We start from the raw sequence: 19,672 nt of genomic DNA on the forward strand, positions 1-19,672 counted from the left end.
AACTTTAAGAAACATGCTTTTTGTCAACGTTTGTACAACTGCTACTAAAGCAATGAAATAGTTTATGAATATGTTATGAATTTAGATTTATTTTCTTTGTTTCCAACGAGTTAATCTTTCCTAGTACAGAAATGTATGTTAGATGTAGATATACAGTGTAGTTACTAACGTGAAACTAAAACAGGGAGTGGTAATGAATACTTTTTACTTAAGTACATATTTCACGCCGTACTTCTTTACTTTTACTTGAGTACAAAGTGTAGTCAGTACTTCAACTTTTACCAGAGTAATTTTAAACATGAGTACCTGTACTTCTACTTGAGTAAAGGATACGTGTACTTTTGCCATCTCTGGTAATAATCAATATAGGTTTATGCTGTGCTCTTCTGATACTTCGCCTATAAATGATACTTGTCATTATATATAATGCCTAGGAATTGTATAGAATGGCTAGGGAAAGTATGCACAATCTTTAAAAAAAAAAAGATATTTCATGCTTTGCCCAAAACCATCAGGCATTTCCTAGGCATTCTATACAATACCAAGATTTCACACATTACCGGTAACATATACATGAAGAGTTCAGAGACAAAAACTTTAAAGTGCCATCTGAATTTTCCCTTTAAAATGAGCATTATTTTCAGCCCCCTATGTTTATGTTCAGTTATTTCACTTTAAAGGAAATGCCAAGAGCTTATCCTTTGCCTTAAAAGTGAAACTGTTGAACCAACACACAAGAGGCTGAGGAAAATGCTCATTTTAGAAGACATCTTCAGACAGCACTTAGAGGCTTTTTGAATCTGAACCCTTCACATGCATCTTAGCACTGCACATGAGACTGATACAAACACATTTCACAGTGTTGCATGCACAATTACGAAAGTGAGGACCGCAAGCAGACATGTTCTTTTTAATTTTTCATGGCTCCTTCCAAACAAGAAGCCTCTGAATTATTTACTGCGATTTTACTCTGTTCTACCTTATGTGCCAAAGAAATCATTTTCATTGTGCTTCCGCTCTCTATGAGAAACGTATAATAGGAGATTCCCCTCATGTGGTGCAAGGGTCGAATATGTGATGGCTGGGATTGTTCAAGTCAGTCTGAGATATTGTAGTTAACACATGTTTGTGTACAGGAGTGTGAATGATTGCGTTTATCAGGAATGCAGGCAGGAAGCATTATTGCCAAGTCACATACCCACAAAGAATCTTGATTTACACACAGCTTGAATCACAACAACTATAGCGGGTTCAGAATAGCAAATGCAAGACAGCCATCAACATCTGAAATCATTCAAAGGAAACACAGGTACAAAAGTGTGGAAAAACTTGGCAAGAAATTTTGCAAATGTTCACAGCATAAATGAGTTTTTTAGCAGGGTGTAATTAAGCATGTTATATTAAGATGTTGCAATTTAAAAATTTGATATATTTAACGTCTTATGGCTTAAGGTGTTTTTTACATGCAGTTTTTTAATTCTCTTTGCTATTTGGGCTTATTGGAACCTAATTAGAAAAAAGTATCATCCTTTGATATGATGTACTTTAAAAAAAAAAAGATGTCCATATATGTGGACTTGTGGTCCGAATTTACACTTTTTCCTGACTGTTTTGTAGTGCATATTTAACATAGATTTTTTTTAACATGTTTTGACTATAAGAGAGTAAAAACTTTTTTTTTCCCCTCATTTTGCACAGTCAAAAATAGTGTTTGGGACATTTCATATGCTGCAAAACTGTTGCAGGATGACACTGTGTGTCTGAAACTAAATATAAAATATTCAAAGTATTTTAAATAGCCACTTAAGAGCTAAAATGTGCTGTCCACGTATGTGGCTACTAGGAGGTTAAATGACGTAAATGGTATGATTTGAGCTTGCTGTATTTAATATGAAGTATAATCACTCCCAAAAAATGCTAATTTTGTTGTCATGAACTCACCAAAAATGCTATATTTATAAAAAAAAAAAAAAAATTGACAGATTTCTGTTCTTCTGTTAAAAGTCCATTTTTCTAAAGATTAATATGATAGACCTGAAAGGTCATAAGGGTAACCAATATAATGTTTAAAAATGTGTCATGGGTCATGATAATGCCTGATTTAGAAATGCATTTATGTGGAAAACAATCTATTTATGTGGTCAGTGCCACAGTGCAAGCATGTGTGTATAATATACAGTAAATCTTCAGGGTCATGAATATTTTTATTCTGGTATGCACTAAGGACCAAGACCAAGTTTAAGTTTATTATTTTGTATTAATTTGTCAATTGTATGTTATTTAACAGTATGGGTACTTATCAAAAAACAAAGTATTATTTAACTACTTAGGTTAAGGATAAAATTTGGTTACCTCTTTAGTCTTGTTTAAGTTTTGAATCTGATATCTTGCTTTCCTCTATTTAAGTGCAGCCTTTTAAGCCATATTATTTTACATCTTATCAATTTGACTAGCAAACATTGATGTCCCTTTGACCACCAAAATAATGACACAAAAAGTATTGACATGGTGTAGTATACACCTGACAAAGTCTTGTTGTCTATCCTATTCTATATATCCTATGTCCTATTTTAAGAACAACAAATAATAACTTCATTACAAATCATTTGGCATCAGAAGTGGCTTATATGAAAGGCAAAGGCCTCTGGATCCCACTTATTTTACCAAAATAATTTAATTAGGACAATAAGGTCCGACTTTACTTAGACCATAACCATAGTCTTGTCACTTAACATAAATAATGTACAGTATAGGACATTATGCCACAGTGCAGTGGAAGAAAAATGTATATTGTGTATGACTCTCATGAGCTTGGATGACTGCATCCATACATCTCTGCAATGACGCAAATAACTTAAATTAATAAAGTCATCTGGAATGGCAAAGAAAGCCTTCTTGCAGAACTCCCATTCAGGAAGATTCTTTGGATTCATATTTAATGCCTCCTCTTTCATCTTACCCCATACATGCCAGTTGATTAATTTTTTTGTATCAAGGTAGTTAATTGACATTAACTCAATTTGCATTTTTCATTTGCATTTTTTATGTCGACTTGACATCAGGGTGCCTACTTAATGCCCAAATGTAATGATTCAAAAGCGAATCAATCAATCAATCAATGATGTTTTAATCCTAGTATTTTGAAGAGAAATGACAGAATCCCAGATGAATTAACACACATGCTTGTTTATGTTTACTGATGTTTATATGTAAATAAAAGACTACAATAAACGTGTTAACGTGTAAACGTGTTGTACGTTGGCTTAAAACACATAAAAAGTATATACCTTTGTCAACATTGTGAAGAATCTGAAAAATTTTGGGTGAACATGTTGAATGCAGGGACAGAAATTCAAAAATATCTTTGTTTTTGCTTTGACAATAAACAATGCCATTTGGAATAACTCGAGGCTGAGTAAATGATGACGTGATGTTGATTTTAAAGCAAACTAGCCAAGACAAACTACACTAGCTTTCAAAAGAAAAGCAGGATAAGGATAGCCTCTATTATCTCCACTCAGTCACTTGATCTGTGCTTTAGGTCATGTTCTAAATATATAACTTCTTATGAATGACCATTAATATTCCAGCGCTGTTTCTAAGGTCGTTTTGGCCTCATATAAAACACCCCTGGACTGTTGCTGCATTATTAACATTCCTACCATTAATACTATCCTAGTGGGCAGTGATAGTATTCCACACAGTGATATTTCCTTTGTCTAACACAATGCTTTTTTTCACTGCTAGCTATTGACTCTATTAATGTGATTCTCCCCTGAAGGGCGTTGTAATGCTAAAATGTGGGAAGTGATTCAGCCACTGGGCTATTTATAAACCTGTTCCCTTTGTACAGTGCCGTCTGAAAATCAACCCTGCAGTGTTGTTGGTTTTAAAGTGGCTTGGCATTCATGGCAGGACAAGTGAAAGCTTCAAATAAAGTCACATTTTCCGCATACAAAACACAACAATTTACCTTTTCCTTTAGAACATATCATAAAATAGGGTAAACTTTCTTAAAAATATTGTGAACATATTCTACAAACAGCTGAAAAGCATAAAAAAAATAATGAAACTGCATAATTATCCCACCATCTTTTTTCAGGTAACTAGAAACAATCTCAGAAATCTGACTAACGTTTTGAGAAGCTTCTCATAATGTCCTGACAACATTCTTCCAGTAATGTAGAACATCCTTCATCTGCTTAAAAACTGTATATATCTCCTTGGTACATTTCTCTGAAATGCTTTAGTTTTTAAATGTCACTACTAGTGTCAGAATGTTCATAAATCATTTAAAAGTATGCTTCTGATTATGTTTGAAGAATGTTAGATATAAATGTTAATTTTTTACTAGATTTAGAACATGATGGAGTGTCTGTTTTTGCTGTATTGTCACAATCACACTGGACTTCAAATCCCATCATGTGCCACACACACATGCCAGTTCCAGTTCTCTCCGACTGCACACACAACTGTAAATGAATCATAGATGGATTACAGGGACTATATATTCACCTCTCTCTCTCTCTCTCTCTTACTCACACACACACACACACACACACACACACACACACACACACACACACACACACACACACACACACACATTGCTGAGTCCTGTTGTTGATTATTTATTTGATGTAGTGTTACGAAGCATTCCATTGATTGCCTTTCTCTGTTTTCTGACCCTCACCTTGTTAGTTGTTTTATTTTTATATGCTTCTGACTGTTCCTGTTTGACTATTGCCTGCCTGACTAAGCTGAAATTAAACTGCGTTTGGACCTTTAACTTTGTTGTACCCCGACTCATTTGGATTTCTTTCTTTCTTTCTTTCTTTCTTTCTTTCTTTCTTTCTTTCTTTCTTTCTTTCTTTCTTTCTTTCGTAAGATGTGAACCTAGAGAAACTAAAATGAGTATAAGAGAGCGTGTGCGTGTGCGAATCCACTTTTGCTATTTTAAGGATGGAAAAATACACTCTGCGCCCTGGTGTATGAACTAACAGGGTTGTGCTTATTTTTAGGAGTGTGTTTTGAGTATAACATGCATTAAACCAACCAAAGTCTAATCTCCCATTCCATTTAGAAGTCAGTTGTGTCGTGCCAGGGTGGACTTTGTAAGTGAAACCATCTCAGACCATCAAAATTTTTTGTTATGAATTATTGTTCCTAAATTTTTCTTAATTTTTAAATAACTAAAAACATACTTAAGTTTGTAACATATTTATTCAAAAAGAAATTTGTTCTGCAAAAATGCTTAAAATGTACAAAAACAAAGAATAAAATTACAAACTAAAAATATATTTTTAAAATATAACTTTTTTAGAACATTAAAGTTTTGCCAGTATATCGATACTAAAATAACATAAAAAGATGCATTTCTATTCATCAGACAAATCGTCACCTCAGAATTATAAGGTTCTATCTGACCTTTTTGTCAAAATTGAGTTATTGACATATTCTTATTAAATGACAGCTTATTTACATTATGGGATTTTTTTTTTTATGTTTACATTTTATGACTTTTTCATTTAAAAACAAATGTTACACTCATACTGTTTGCTAATATGCAATGCAAAAACTTTGAAGCTTAATATCTTAAAATCATTCAGAATGCAGATAGAACCATACAATTCCAAGGTGACATGTATCAAAATGAAAAGTCTAATGTTATCACGCAAATTAAATCACGTAATAAATGAGTGTGTGTCAGCGTAGAAGAAATGCCTTTGCACACTGCGGCCGAACCCATGGTGTCTATTCTTATCTCAACCTCCAAGGGCATGTTCTGTGTTTAAAGTCATTGCAGCGCACTCACTTTTTGGGCCTGTAGTCCGGAATATTCCTGTCCAAGGAGATGCGGTCACTCAGCTGAGCGTTGTAGCCATACTCCTCGAATCTCCCTTCAGTCTCCCGGCTGTCCTCTCCCAGCGTGGCAGCAGCACCGCCCTGTCCTAGACCTCCAGGACCCTCCACCAGACCCATGGGCTTGGCTAGACCTGCCGAGACATTAGAGGAAACTTTGACTTCAGTTAACATGAAAAAGGTCAGCATATCCTATAAGTACGACCCAAAAACTTGGGTTCATTACTGCAGGAGTAGCCACCGGTGACACGCAAATCACAACTGCTGAACAAGAGTACAGGGCGATAATTGGATGTTGGACAGCGAGACACCAACTTTGCCTTTTGTCACCTCTTTTCATACAAATTTCCCGAGGGCAAAAGGTGGAAAGCAGGTGAACTGTGTTTAAAAGGTTGTCAGTATGGAGTGAGACTTCCTTCCCTTTGGAAATACACCTAGAAAGGTCTAATTTATCCTTTTTGCTGGATGCTAATTAGAATGGGACTGACAAAAGGGCTTATTCAGGAGAAGGCACATTATGTGACACCCAAAGAATATGACAAAAAAAAAAAAAAAGAAGCACTGAATAAATCCATTATATCAGATAGTAAGTGCCAGAAGGTTGTTCCTAGTCAGAATCATTAGTCTTTCTGTTGAATATTCGTGAATTGCTGAAGTCTTTTTTTCTATCTCGCAATAATTGACATGTTATTTAAAAGGCTGGATTTAAACCTTTGCCGTGCTCTTTAAAAGGGATAAAACAAGAGTAACAGACCTATTAAAGATGCCGTTTCATTTTGACATTTAAAAGAGCAAAATGATGTGTTTCACTGAATTATTAAAGGCTGCAAAGAAAAAAAAAAAAGAATTCTACCAGATTTCAGAAATAAGTGCATGATCCAAAGATGTTCATCAAATCCTTGAACTATAAAATGGTTTATTAAGTGGTTTTGAACTGAATCTGCATTAAAAAGAGAGAGAAATTTCTTGTAGCTGATTATATTTTTTATCATTAGCTCTGTCATCGCGGTTCAGAATTTCAACTTGCGTTTAAAAATGATTTAATACATTTCAAATGTGCCATGTTAAGCGTTGCTATACAACACCAATCAAAGTATTTGTGAATACATTGGGGTTGTTTGACATCATGTCATGTTTTTTTTTTTTTTTTTGGTGGAAAAAGTATTCTAAAGGAACTGTTGACAAGGAATTGAACCAGATTTTGGTAAAAACTCATACAAACATAATAAAAGAGAGAAAAAAATATGTGTAACAACAATGAAATTACCCATGGATGATGTAATAAACTATTGAAATGTATAATATATATATATATATATATATATATATATATATATATATATATATATATATATATATATATATATATATATATATATACGTATTTAAAAAAAGGCCTTTTTGGTGATGGCAGCTTATTGACTCTTCTCATATAGAGAATGAAGTCACATGAATTAGTCAGGTGTGAATTTTTTTAAAGTTTCAACAGTGTAAAAATCTTGATGGTTCTGTGGGTCTCGTCTATCAAATCTTGTCTTAATTTAGTATTTTCCATTGGATTCAAGTCAGGTTCTACAGCTTGATTTTCTTTCTCTGAAAGCATTTGAGTTTCCTTGGCTGTGTTTTGGATTATTGTCTTGCTGAAATGTCCACTCTGGTTTCTTCTTCGTCCTCCTGCTAATGTAAATGTTGAACGGAAGCAGCTGATATTAATTTACAATGAGAAAGGGAATACGGTTGCTGAATAACTGAGAGACTTCAGCTGCTGTCTGGACTTTCACTGCGTTTCTACAGCTCCCTTTCTTTATGTGTTCAATACTTTTTCCTGTTTCATTTAATTGTATTACACATAACTTCATTTGTAAACTAATTAATATTGTTTTCTTTGCATATATGGATTTCTTTGGTTGATAACAACATGTGGTAAAAACTTGAAGTCAAATGAGCCTTTAGAAATTTGCTTAATGAGAAAAAATGTAGATATGTTCAATACTTATTATCCCCACTGTATTATGCATTAATGTGGCAACAAATAGATTTGTCCCGATAAGATTTTTTTGCCCTTAAGTCCGACTTTGAATTATTTGATTTTGAGTATATACTGATACCGAAACCTGATTCAATACTTCTATAATACATAAAATAAGAATAGAGTGAAGAAACAGATCCAGGATGTTGCTTATTATTTATTTAATTCACCTTATTTTAACATTTAACAAACAGAGCACTTCTGTGAGGTAGCTTTAACAATCAAGTAATTAATAACACAAATTATTTATTTTTGGAGTTTAGTGCAACAGTAAATATATAAAAAAAATCTAGGTCCCACTTTATATTAAGTGGCCTTAACTAATATGTACTTACATAGGCGTTAGTTTGTTACAATGTACTTATTGTGTAAATACATGTATTTACTGTGTACTTATGCTTGATTAAATACATGTATGTAATTACATCTGTAATTAACTTGTAAATCTATAATTACATTTGTAAATAGACTGTTGACCATCCCTTACACCTTAACCCACCCTTAAACCTGCCCATGCCACCAAACCTGTCCATAACCCAACCTCTATCCCAACTCAAAAGCACCACAAGTGTTCTGAAATACATTATAAACACAGTAAGTACATTGTATTTATTTTTTATGTAAGTACTTAGTAGTTAAGGAAACTTAATATAAAGTTAAGTTTAAAACATAGAGCACATAAACCTAAAATACCTGGCAAGCAATCCCAAGTTGACATATCTCACAGTTATCTGGCAATGTTGTCATCATCCACTTTTTAATATATATACATATATATTCAGGTCTTGATCGGGAGGTGATGCTCGATTCCTTTCGAGTCTGAACCCGCGTGATATAGCTTGAATCATGAACATTCCAAGCAGCAAAGCTTAGGTTACAAAAAGGTTACAAAAAGCAATCTACAATTAGCTAATAAATGTTCAGTTTCTTCCTGAACAGATCATTTACCTTTTTAAGGCTTTAATGTAATGTCAGGATGTACAGGTATTAATTTAGCTTAGGCTTCATAGTATTTATTTTACTCCAAAAAGTGTTGTTAATCATTTACTTGCAATTTTAGAACCACAAAAGATGACAGTTCTATGTAAAAACCTACTTAAGAAGACAAAAAAAAAAAAAAGGTCCACCTAAACCAAGGTTTCTCAAACTTTTCAGCCCGTAACCCCCAAAATAACAATGCCAGTGATTTGACACCCCCAGTATACTCTGAGGTGGTAATAAATATATTATCCTTACACACAATGGCGCACACATACCAAAAGGCCCAAGTCTATTTATCATTTAATTTTGGAGAACGCCACTCGGAGACCATCCTGCATGTTCACTTGTGGCCTGTGCAGCATCTGACACTATTGCTGTGTTTTTAATATAACATAATCACCCAAGGGGTCGCAAAAACAAAATAAAAGGCTGATGGACTTTTACTTGTGTGTTGTTTTTTATGTTTATTTTTAACGATAACAATGCTACTTTTAACTACTATCTTTTTCTTCAGTAGGTCATGAATAAAATATGGTCATTTTAATAGTATATTAAAATGAATTTGATTTTTCGAAATGGCCAAGCAACCACTAACTTAGACCATGTCAAACCAAACAAAAGACTATGCCTATATTAAGCCACATGCATCTGAAAATGATGGACATGTTTTAAAATACTATGTATGCTTTTTCAAAAGTTTCATGTCAACACTTAAATATCCAACACAGGGTCATTAGAAATATGTACTCCAGTCTACATTTTGTAAAACATACATTTGACTGCAGTTTCCAAGTAAAATGAACACTATTGGGCAGTAAGACAACAGCAACTTTTGTTCCTTTTCCCATTGGTGATATTTACAGACACGTGGTCAACTCCTCTCAGCATCTCAAGTCCACTGACACATACATAGTGAGCTGACTGGTCAAACTGGTCACAGCGGGAAAGCTGTCCATACGAAGGAAAGCAATCAGCTGGTAAGCATGAAAAGAAACTGTGTCATACCGCCGTGTAGCATTTGTTTAAAAAGTTAAAGTACTTCTTGCTACATAATTCACGATCTTCAGAAATGTAATAGGGCTATATTTTCAGAATGCGCATATGTCTATGATTTATAAACAAATAAGTTTGACTAATCTATAACCACATGGACATCTTTTCTGGAATGGTCAGTTTGCTCAGTAGCTCACTTTGGTCAGCGCCATATTTGTGATATAGAGCATTAGAGTTTAGGTCCACCACAGATCCACATAAAAAAAATAAATAAATAAATAAAAAATAAAAAAACACTGTAAATTTAAGTAAAACTATGTGGTAGCAGTGCACTATTCTGTTACGTTTGATTTTAAAAACACTATTGGTTGGGTTTAGGGAAGAGTTTAGGTCAGTGGTTTGCTAGGTGATCTATACAATAAGGACGTCTAGCTAAAATGTATTAAAAAATGTACCATAAATAACATATTTCATATTTCCTAAAATGTAGACATCGCCATCTAGTGTATTGTCATCCAAAATATACAACATAAACATACCCAGAGCAACGTATTTTACATTTCATAAGAATTTATTCTGAGGCACATATTTCCAGTGAGCCTGCATGGGCTGGAAATATCTGAATTGTATTACTCTCATGAGAATTGTATTACTGTATTACGTGTTTTTGCTTAAAATAAAGATCACAATTTTCTCACGATTCTGTAGATGTAAAATAAAGGTTAATATATATAGGCTATTATTATTGTTATTTCTCAAACATATGGTAAAAAATAGTATATATATATATATATATAAAATATTAAGATGTTTTTTTACAACTTTTTTACCCGTTATTCACAGTCTATGCAGGTTCTGTTCACTAAAGTAGTGCATCCTCTTTTAAACAAAACAGTGCATCAGTTCACATGTGATTTCGCAGCTACGAATGCATCTTTACATAAAGACAGAAATGATTTTTTTTAGGTGAATTATACCTTATAAATGCAGTACTGTATGCTAACCATTCGCTGAACATGCTTCTCTCCTGAACTTAAAAAATATAATTGGCTGAATCGTAGAGATGCTGGATTAAAATCATGTGGGGGGTCAAATCAAGATCACAATCTTTTTTCGATAAATCGTGCAGCCCTATTAAGCATATACTTTTTTTGTTTCATTTTTTAAACATACTTTCAATTATTTGTAGGTTATCATACAGTAAAACCGTATAACATATGTTAAAGGCTAAGCTGATTTGCTGGTTTAGAGTACTTTGGTCTCTTGTTAAGTGCTAGCCAACCCATTAAACCCACTGAAAACCAACTGGACATCTTAGAGCATATATAAACCACCTGAAAGCAAATAATGTTACAGTATGGATACAAGATACTGCTAAAAATGGTGTATTTCTTTCAAAAAGCTCTCCATCCACAAGGTTTCCCTATTCTCATAATCAGAAAATATGGATTTAATGTTGTAAATAAGATTCAGTTTCTTGCTCAGGCCAACAATTTCACTTAATAAGGTCTAAATTTACCCTCAGGAGCCTCAGTTATAAATTCTGTTTTGCCTGTATATGGATTTCTGACTCTACAGGTCTCATTAAGCAATAACTTGCATTTTAAGAATCACCAAGGAGAATGTTTCCATCTAAAAAAAAAAAAAAAAAAAAAAAAAAAAAACACAAGTAATCCTTTCACAATCATCATTTAAAATAAAAATGAATCCTTTACAGAATTAATTTGTTTGTTTTGTGCGGTCTGCTTGGATAGGTTGGCTCCGGGGAGTAGACGTGCTTGGCAACAGAACATAGAGATTGTGTCTTGGAATCCAAACCAGTCGCTTTCACAAACACCAGTTGGTGCAGAATTAAACCCTATTCCACCCTCAACCACACACACACAAAAAGACATAGACAAAAAATAAACAACAAAGGCTCAGTCCCAGCTGATCTAAATAAATATTCCAAAGCTGTACCTCTATTCCTAGCAGTCGTGACCTCCCAGACTGTTGACTTGTCTTGGAGCCTGCTCTTGGATCATGAGGTTTTCTGCTGAAATGGTAATGTCTCTCTGCAACCGTCTGAGGTTTGTGTCTCTGTCACTGTCATTGTTTTTGCCATTGTCTCGAAGGCTGCCTCTGTTGGCTGTTTAGAGGGAATTCTATTACATCGTGGTCTGGCATTTTGACACTAATCCCTAAGAGCCAGCTGTCTATGCAGGGAGAAACTGCATATCACAGTGACTTAATGCAGCGGCCTGCTAATACAACACCAAATACAGAGGAGAGAAAAATCATAACATTTTCATGAACTTCCTTTTTTTTATTTTATATGTTACTATACAACACAAGCTTTTTGACAACACATCTCTGCTGTAAAAACATAAACATTTTAAAAACAGTGTAGGTTGCTTTTTTTTGGACAGTTGTCAAGTGCTGGCGAGTAAACTAAACCAACTGAAAACTGACAGGCTGTGAGGCCAGTAACACCAGTTATGTCTACATTAATCTGGATACGGTTCAACATGGTGTTTCAAAACTCTCTCTATCCACACTAATGCTTTTCAAAAGTTTGCTGTTCACATTGAAGTGTCAGAAAGCCCTCTTACTGCATATGGCTAAAATAAGAAAAAAAAAAAAAAAACTGTTTAAAAGAGACCATGTCGACAATGTCATACCAAACAAAAGGCTACATTTACATTAAAGGGGACCTATTATGCAAAAATCACTTTTGTAAGGTGTTTAAACACAGCTGCGTGGCAACAGCGTGTGAATATAACCAGCTTCTAATGGAAAAAAAACTGATCAATTAATTTTTTTTTCTGCAGAAACACAAAGACCTTCTGCCTTTGTACATGCCATCAGAGGAGGAAAGCCCCGCCTATTAGAGATGATCTCTTTCTCATTAACATATGACGTTAGTCTTGTTTTAGAATCTGCCACTATGCTGACACGTAGGCATTTGAAGCTCTGGCCTCTTTCGAAAAGTGGGCTGGAAGCACAATCTTGCAATCAGGATTAAATCCAAAAAGGGGCAGTTTCAACAAGTTTTAAAACATTATTCAAGTGGTATTTTGAGCTGAAACCTCACATACACAAGACCAGAGAGTTATTTTACATCTTTTAAAAAGTGGCATAATAGGTCCCCTTTAATCCACACTCATTTGAAAACTATGTTTTTGTTTCAAAATTCTACTAATCTACACTAGCATTTCATACAAACGTTCTTGTTAGTGCTAAAATATTATACACCACTAAAACTGTCTGTAAAAGTGTGCATATGTAAATATGTGCACATATGTAAAATGTATAAAGTGGAACGTCATCTTATTTATAAGCTACAGCCCTATCACCCTGCAGCCCAAGACTAGTTACACACTGAAGCTAAGCATGGCTGAGCCTGGTCAGTACCCTGGATTGGAGACCACATGGGAAAACTAGGAGGCTGTTGGAAGTGGTGTTAGTGAGGCTAGTGGGGACACTCAACCTGTGGTCTGTGTGAGTCCTAATACCCCAGTATAGTAAAGGGGACCCTATACTGTCATTGAGCGCTGTTTTTTGCATGAGATGTAAAAAAGGTCCTCATGGCACTTCTCGTAAAGAGTAGGGGTGTAGCCCTGTGTCCTGGCCAAATTCCCTCCATCAGCCCTTACCCATCATGGCCTCCCAATCATCCCCATCCACTGAACTGACTCTATCATTGTCTCTTCACTCTACCTATAGCTGGTGTGTGGTGAGTACACTGGTGCTGTTGTCCTGTGGCTGACGTCACGAGACCCCCTTCGGGATTGTGTAATGTAAAATGTAATGTGTATTTATATAGCGCATTTATTGTGTATGGCCATACACCCAAAGCGCTTCACAATCATGAGGGGGGGTTTCTCCACACCACCACCAGTGTGCAGCATCCACTTGGTTGATGCGACGGGTGCCAGAGGACAAGCAATTGGTGGAGTGAAGTGACAGTGATACAGCCAATTCAGTGGATGGGGATAATTGGGAGGCCATGATCGTAAGGGCCGATAGAGGGACTTTGGCCAGGACACACCCCTGCTCTTTACGAGAAGTGCCATGGGATTTTTAATGACCACAGAGAGTCAGGACCTAGGTTTAACGTCTCATCCAAAAGACGAATGGCTTTGAGTGTATGGCCATACAAGACAGATGTGCTATATAAATACACACATTACATTGCATTACATATTTTGAAATCTTTGCATGTTACTACAGCACAGTTTTTGCTAAAGCGTATATTTCAGCTGGAAAACAAAAACAGTAGAAGTCTAAACTGAATTGATATTTTACAGGAGTTCTGAGAACCTGTCAATTGCAAACAAACTTAACCATCTTGACCAGGCTGTCAGCCTATCTAGAACCTAACCAAGTAAGTATATATGTCCAACATTAATCTGGATACAGTTGAAATTTGTGTTTTCATGTAAAACAAGACTCGTTGCTCACATTTGTATTTATTAATTCATTCATTTTCCTTCAGCTTAGTCCCTAATTAATCAGGGGTCACTACAAAGGAATGAACCGCCAACTACTCTGGCATATGTTTTATACAGTGGATGCCCTTCCAGCCACAACCCAGAACTGGGAAACAGTATTTAGCATTTTTTTTGCCTAAATACTGCCTACTGTAATATCAGAAATTACTCTTATAACACAACTATAAAATGCATTAGAAGAGACATACAATTCCTGTCAATATAAGTGTTCACGCTATAGCTGAAATCGCCCTCTATGCTCTCAATACCAACATTAGTCCACTAGTATACTCCACTTAAAAGAGTGAATGAAAACATCTGAAGGCAATGGCGTTTTGTTTGTGCTTTGATGGTTGATAAAAATAATATAATAACAATCAAATAAATATGCTGACAGTAATTGTGATGGCTTCAACATACAGTAGGCTCATTCTGAAAACGTAGTCCTATATACATTTCTGGAGAGTGCAAATTATGTAGCCAGAGGTACATATGGCTGCATTTCATCTTCAAAACAAATGCTAAGGGGCGCATACCTCTATATGGACAGCGTTCCCACTGTTACCAGTTTATCTGGTAGCTCAACATGTACGTCGGCGGACTTGAAACGCAGAGAGAAGTTGACAGTGACAATGGGGTTGAAGTCTGGTGAAAAACATTTCCAGAAGGCAGGTAAAACAAAACCAAAAGCTAAAAAAACAATTAAAAAACAAGTAAATACCAGTGAGAAAGCGGAAAAATCTGAAAACGTGGTAAAAATCAGGCTGCCGTGAGGGCTTTTCTTTTTCCAATTTGCTTTTTAAAAAACAGCGGTTGGGTTTAGCAAAAGGGGGTGGGCGGGTCAATCTGTGCTTTTTAAAACACTATTAGTTGGGTTTACGGAAGGGGAGGGTGGGTGAAATCGGTTGGTTGGTTATTTAGTCGACAACGGCCTCTGGTGAGAGAGAAATTTGAGATCTCAAAAAGCATACACATCGACCTCTGGTGGATTCGCAAAAACAAAACCTCCCAAAAAGGTAGCTCCCGGGATTTATTTTGCTTTCACCAGAAATGTATATAGGTGTACGTAATCAGAATTAGCCTGGGTTGGTTCACTTTGTGATGCATTGACTGAATTCTGTTGTGGATGCCATCTAGTGGTCTGATGTGATAACTCATTCGATGCACAAACTCTCACAGTGCATATAGCTGTAACGCGAACATTGGTTGTACACTTGTTAATGCGGTGCATTGTGGGATTGATTACGTGCATTTCAGAAAGTCCACTATGGTTTCGGACACCCCTATAAATGGCTGCTCCCACAAACAATGCACTTTGTAAGGGTATAGGGAGTTATTTCAGACACAGACCGTGTGTTTTCATACAACACAATATCTTCACCAACAATTTTGCAGGATTTGTACGCTTACAGGATTTCAGGCACCTCAAGAAGATAAAAACCATCTAATCCACCCTGGAGTAACTAGGTTGCTTCAGATACATTTGAAAAATGTTGTTTTCCATATTTAATCCATACTGAATTGAAGAAATATTCTTTAATATTTTAAAAGTAGAAGCCCTTCCAGCTGCAACCCAGTACTGAACAACACCTATACACACTCATTTACAGTCATAAACTACATACAATTTGGTTTATTATGGGGGAAACCGGAGCACCCAGAGGAAACCCACGAGAACACAAAAAGAATGCCAACTGGCCCAGTCAGGACTCGAACCAGCGACCTTCTTGCTGTAAGGCAGGCATGTCCAAACTCAGTCCTGAAGAGCCGGTGTCCTGCAGAGTTTAGTTCAAACCCCAATCAAACACACTCGAACTAGCTAATGAAGCTGTTTCTAGGTATACTAGAAACTTCCAGGTAGGTTTGTTGAATGAAGTTGGAGCTAAACTATGCAGGACACTGGGCCTCCAGGACTGAGTTTGGACACCCCTGCTGTAAGGTAAGTCACCATGTCACCCTGCATTTTACCTCATATGTACTGAACATAGCAGAAGAAACATCACATTAGTTTGCATTTACAATATGGAGGGTGTCTTCAAAAAGCTCAGTTTCAGTTTGGACAGTAGGACACAGCCACCTTAAGAGTTTCTGCCATTCAGTCGAGAGTATAGTCTTAGAGAAACAATTTAATCTCTGTCTATGCAAATATGTGTCCATGTGTGTGCACTCAGATAATAATATGCTATAAAGGGACAGCAATGATTACTGCGAGCTAAATAAATTACATAGACAGAAGGAAACGGGCTCTGAGCAATTACTCCATTTTCTCCCTTCTTAAAAAATCTGCAGCTCTCTTACCATTACTTGATCCTCCAAATGAAATAAGCACGGTAGAGATGGGTGATTTGTAAGAATGTAGTTTACAAATCTTCAGTAGTAAGATAAATGTGCAGTCCACAAACTAATCGGCAGATGCTTCTAAGCCATAATAGCACTGATTTGTAGTATTTTCTGCTCTTCATGAAAAGTGACATGAAAAAATAAAACAGGAAACGATGGTGCATAAATCTATTTAAGTAATATAAATATAAATAATTTGTTTAATGATGGTGCATAAAAATATCAGTGTGTTTGCTTGGGTTCACAGATTAGTGGAACATCTCTTAAAGCGCCCTATCATTTATTATTATTATTTTTTTTTCCAAATATTAGCTTTCATGTAGCGTAAATGATGTTGATGTTCATGAAAGGAAAAGTCTGTGAAGTTGCAAATATCGAAGTGCACAACAAGGTTGTTTTCTAAAAGAAAAACTGATTCTGAAGTGTTGAAACCAGCTGTCAGGAATTCCATATTCAACACATTTGCATAATGAAAGCATGTAGTCTTCATTGGCTGCCCATGAATAATGTCTACTATGACCAGCTATCAAACACTTTAGTTGGTTTGTGTTGTCAACATCATGTCAAAAGAAATGTATTGCTCAGACAAAACATTTATTCTAGTGTGACCAAAGCACTTTCACAAAAGCTCAGTCAAGCTATAAAAATGATTCGCTTACATCGCATCTGCACTTTGTGTTTTAAGATGAGAGAAAAAGAGCATAGAATTGAGCCACTGATTGTGCGCTTAATGAAAACTTAAGATTTTTAGAAATTTAGGCTTGTCTAATTAGACGGACAAAGTAACTTCATTCATTCATTTGTTTATTAATTAATTCTTGAAAAAGTACAGGATGTTTACATGAAAAATCACACTTGGATTATAGGAACAGTGAGTTCTTTGCTCATTCTTTCGTTTGTTCAGTCGTTTGTTTCTTTGTCTGTTCGTTCATTCCTCGAAATATACAAGTTTTATGCATGAAAAAAATCACACTTCAAGGACTCACTAATTAGATGAGCAAAGGAACTCTTTATTTATTTATTAATTTATGCATTTGTTCAATGATTCAATAATTTGTTTGTTCATTCATTCATTTAAAAAATAAGATGTCTGCATAAAAAAATCCCACTTCTTATATTATAGGAAGTGAGTAACTCTTCATTCATTCATTTTCATTCATTCATTCCTCAAAAATTACAAGATGTGTATGAAAAAAACTGATTAGATGGTAAAGTAACCATTAATTCATTCATCCATCCATTCATTCATTCATTCATTCATTCATTCATTCATTCATTCATTCATTCATTCATTTGTTTGTTTGTTCATTCATTCATTCGAAAAATACAGGATGTGTGCATAAAAAATCCAACTTCATAGATTATAAACAAAGTAACTCATCCTTTCTTCCTTCCTTCATTCCTACCTTCCTTCCTTTCTTAATTCCTTTCTTCTTTCCTCCCTTCCTTCCTTCCTTCCTTCATTGATTTAATCATTCAGTCGTTTTTTTGTTTGCTTGTTCATTTATTCACTCATTCATTCAATCATTCGTTTATTCATTTATTCCTGAAAAACTACAAGATGTGTGCATAAAAAAATCCAACTTCTTAGATTATAGAAAAGTAACTCATCCTTCCTTCCAACCTTCCTTAATTCAATCCTTCTTTCCTTCCTTCCTTCCTTCCTTCATTTATTCATTCATTTGTTTGCTTGTTCATTTATTCACTCATTCATTCATTTTTTAAAAGTATGGGATGTGTGCATAAAAAACCCCGCTTTTTAGATTATAAATATTCATTCATTCAGATTATAATATTCATTCATTCATTCATTCATTCATTTATTCATTCCTAAAAAAATACAAGATGTGTGCATTAAAAAATCCAACTTCTTAGATTATAGAAACAAAGTAACCCTTACTTCCTTACTTCCTACCTTCCCTCCTTCATTCATTCCTGAAAAAGTAAAAGATTTTTTGATTACATGGAAAAAGTAACTCTTCATATTTTTTCTTTTTTCGTTCGTTCGTTCGTTCGTTCGTTCGTTCGTTCGTTCGATCATTCATTCTTGAAAAGTACAAGAATTTGAATTCTTTTTTTAGCTTTTTTTTCTGAATTATAGGATCGGAGTAAGACAAGCATTCATTCATCTATTTATTAATTAATTCATTCCTTCCTGAAAAAGTAAACGTGTGCCAGAAATCCAAGGTTCTGCGCAGAGTAACTCCTTCTCTGTCTGTGACATTCTCTCTCTACTGTAATGGACTGGCCTTTCCAGATTCATTATTTTAACAGGCTGCTCTGCAGTCTGCCTTTGAGAAACGGCCTAGGAACACACCCTGTTAGCTACTTTTTGCAAAACGCTTTGAATTTCTTGACTTATAATTTCAATTCTGCTTTCTTTTTGAAGCATTTTGGTGTGTGTACTTGGGCGATTCAGAATCATGAACTCTTCGCTCATAGGACATTACAGTCCTAATTTGAGTTTAGATGTCACTGTTTTGCACAACAAAAAATATTTTTTTTTTTCAACTTAGTAAGAATCTAATTTTTCTCCACCAAAGCTACTTAAGACAAACAAGACAATCAATGATATATACACTATCAGAGGAGAAACCAGTGTAAACCGTAGCTTTGATTCTTTGATCTGATGAGGAATTGTCATAATGAAATGTCTTACTCTAGAGTGAAGACTTTGGTCTCCTAACTAATTTGATTACAATCTGAGACACAGTTAAGCTTCTTTCTCTCAATAATGCAATTATGACCTAATGCAACTTATGTTTTTTTTTTTTTTGTTTTTTTTTTTACAGTAAATACAGGCATCCCACTATGTGACTGGTTCTAGAGAAAAAAAGAATGAGATCAGAGAAAAATACAATAGCTTAGAATACTGTAATGATCAAATTAAAGTATATACACACAATTATATTCATGTATAATTTATATATATACAATTTATATTATATTATATTATATTATATTATATTATATTATATTATATTATATTATATTA

General features: G+C 34.8%; 1 protein-coding gene across 5 annotated transcripts in view; it reads right to left on the bottom strand.

The window, feature by feature from the left end:
* galnt9 (polypeptide N-acetylgalactosaminyltransferase 9) overlaps positions 1–19,672 on the bottom strand; it is a 196,045-nt gene that overhangs the window by 150,199 nt on the left and 26,174 nt on the right. For all 5 annotated transcript variants that reach the window (XR_015491057.1, XM_087253362.1, XM_087253359.1 and 2 more), the window contains one exon: positions 5,816–5,996. Coding sequence is in view for 4 of the 5 variants with exons in the window: in XM_087253362.1 (XP_087109488.1) it covers positions 5,816–5,996 (181 nt within the window). In the remaining variant the exon portion in view is untranslated. The remainder of the gene's footprint in view (positions 1–5,815; positions 5,997–19,672) is intronic.

This window comes from Danio rerio, chromosome 5 (genome assembly GCF_052040795.2).
Source record: "Danio rerio strain M-AB ecotype USA chromosome 5, GRCz13ab, whole genome shotgun sequence".
NCBI classification, from domain to species: Eukaryota; Metazoa; Chordata; class Actinopteri; order Cypriniformes; family Danionidae; genus Danio; species Danio rerio.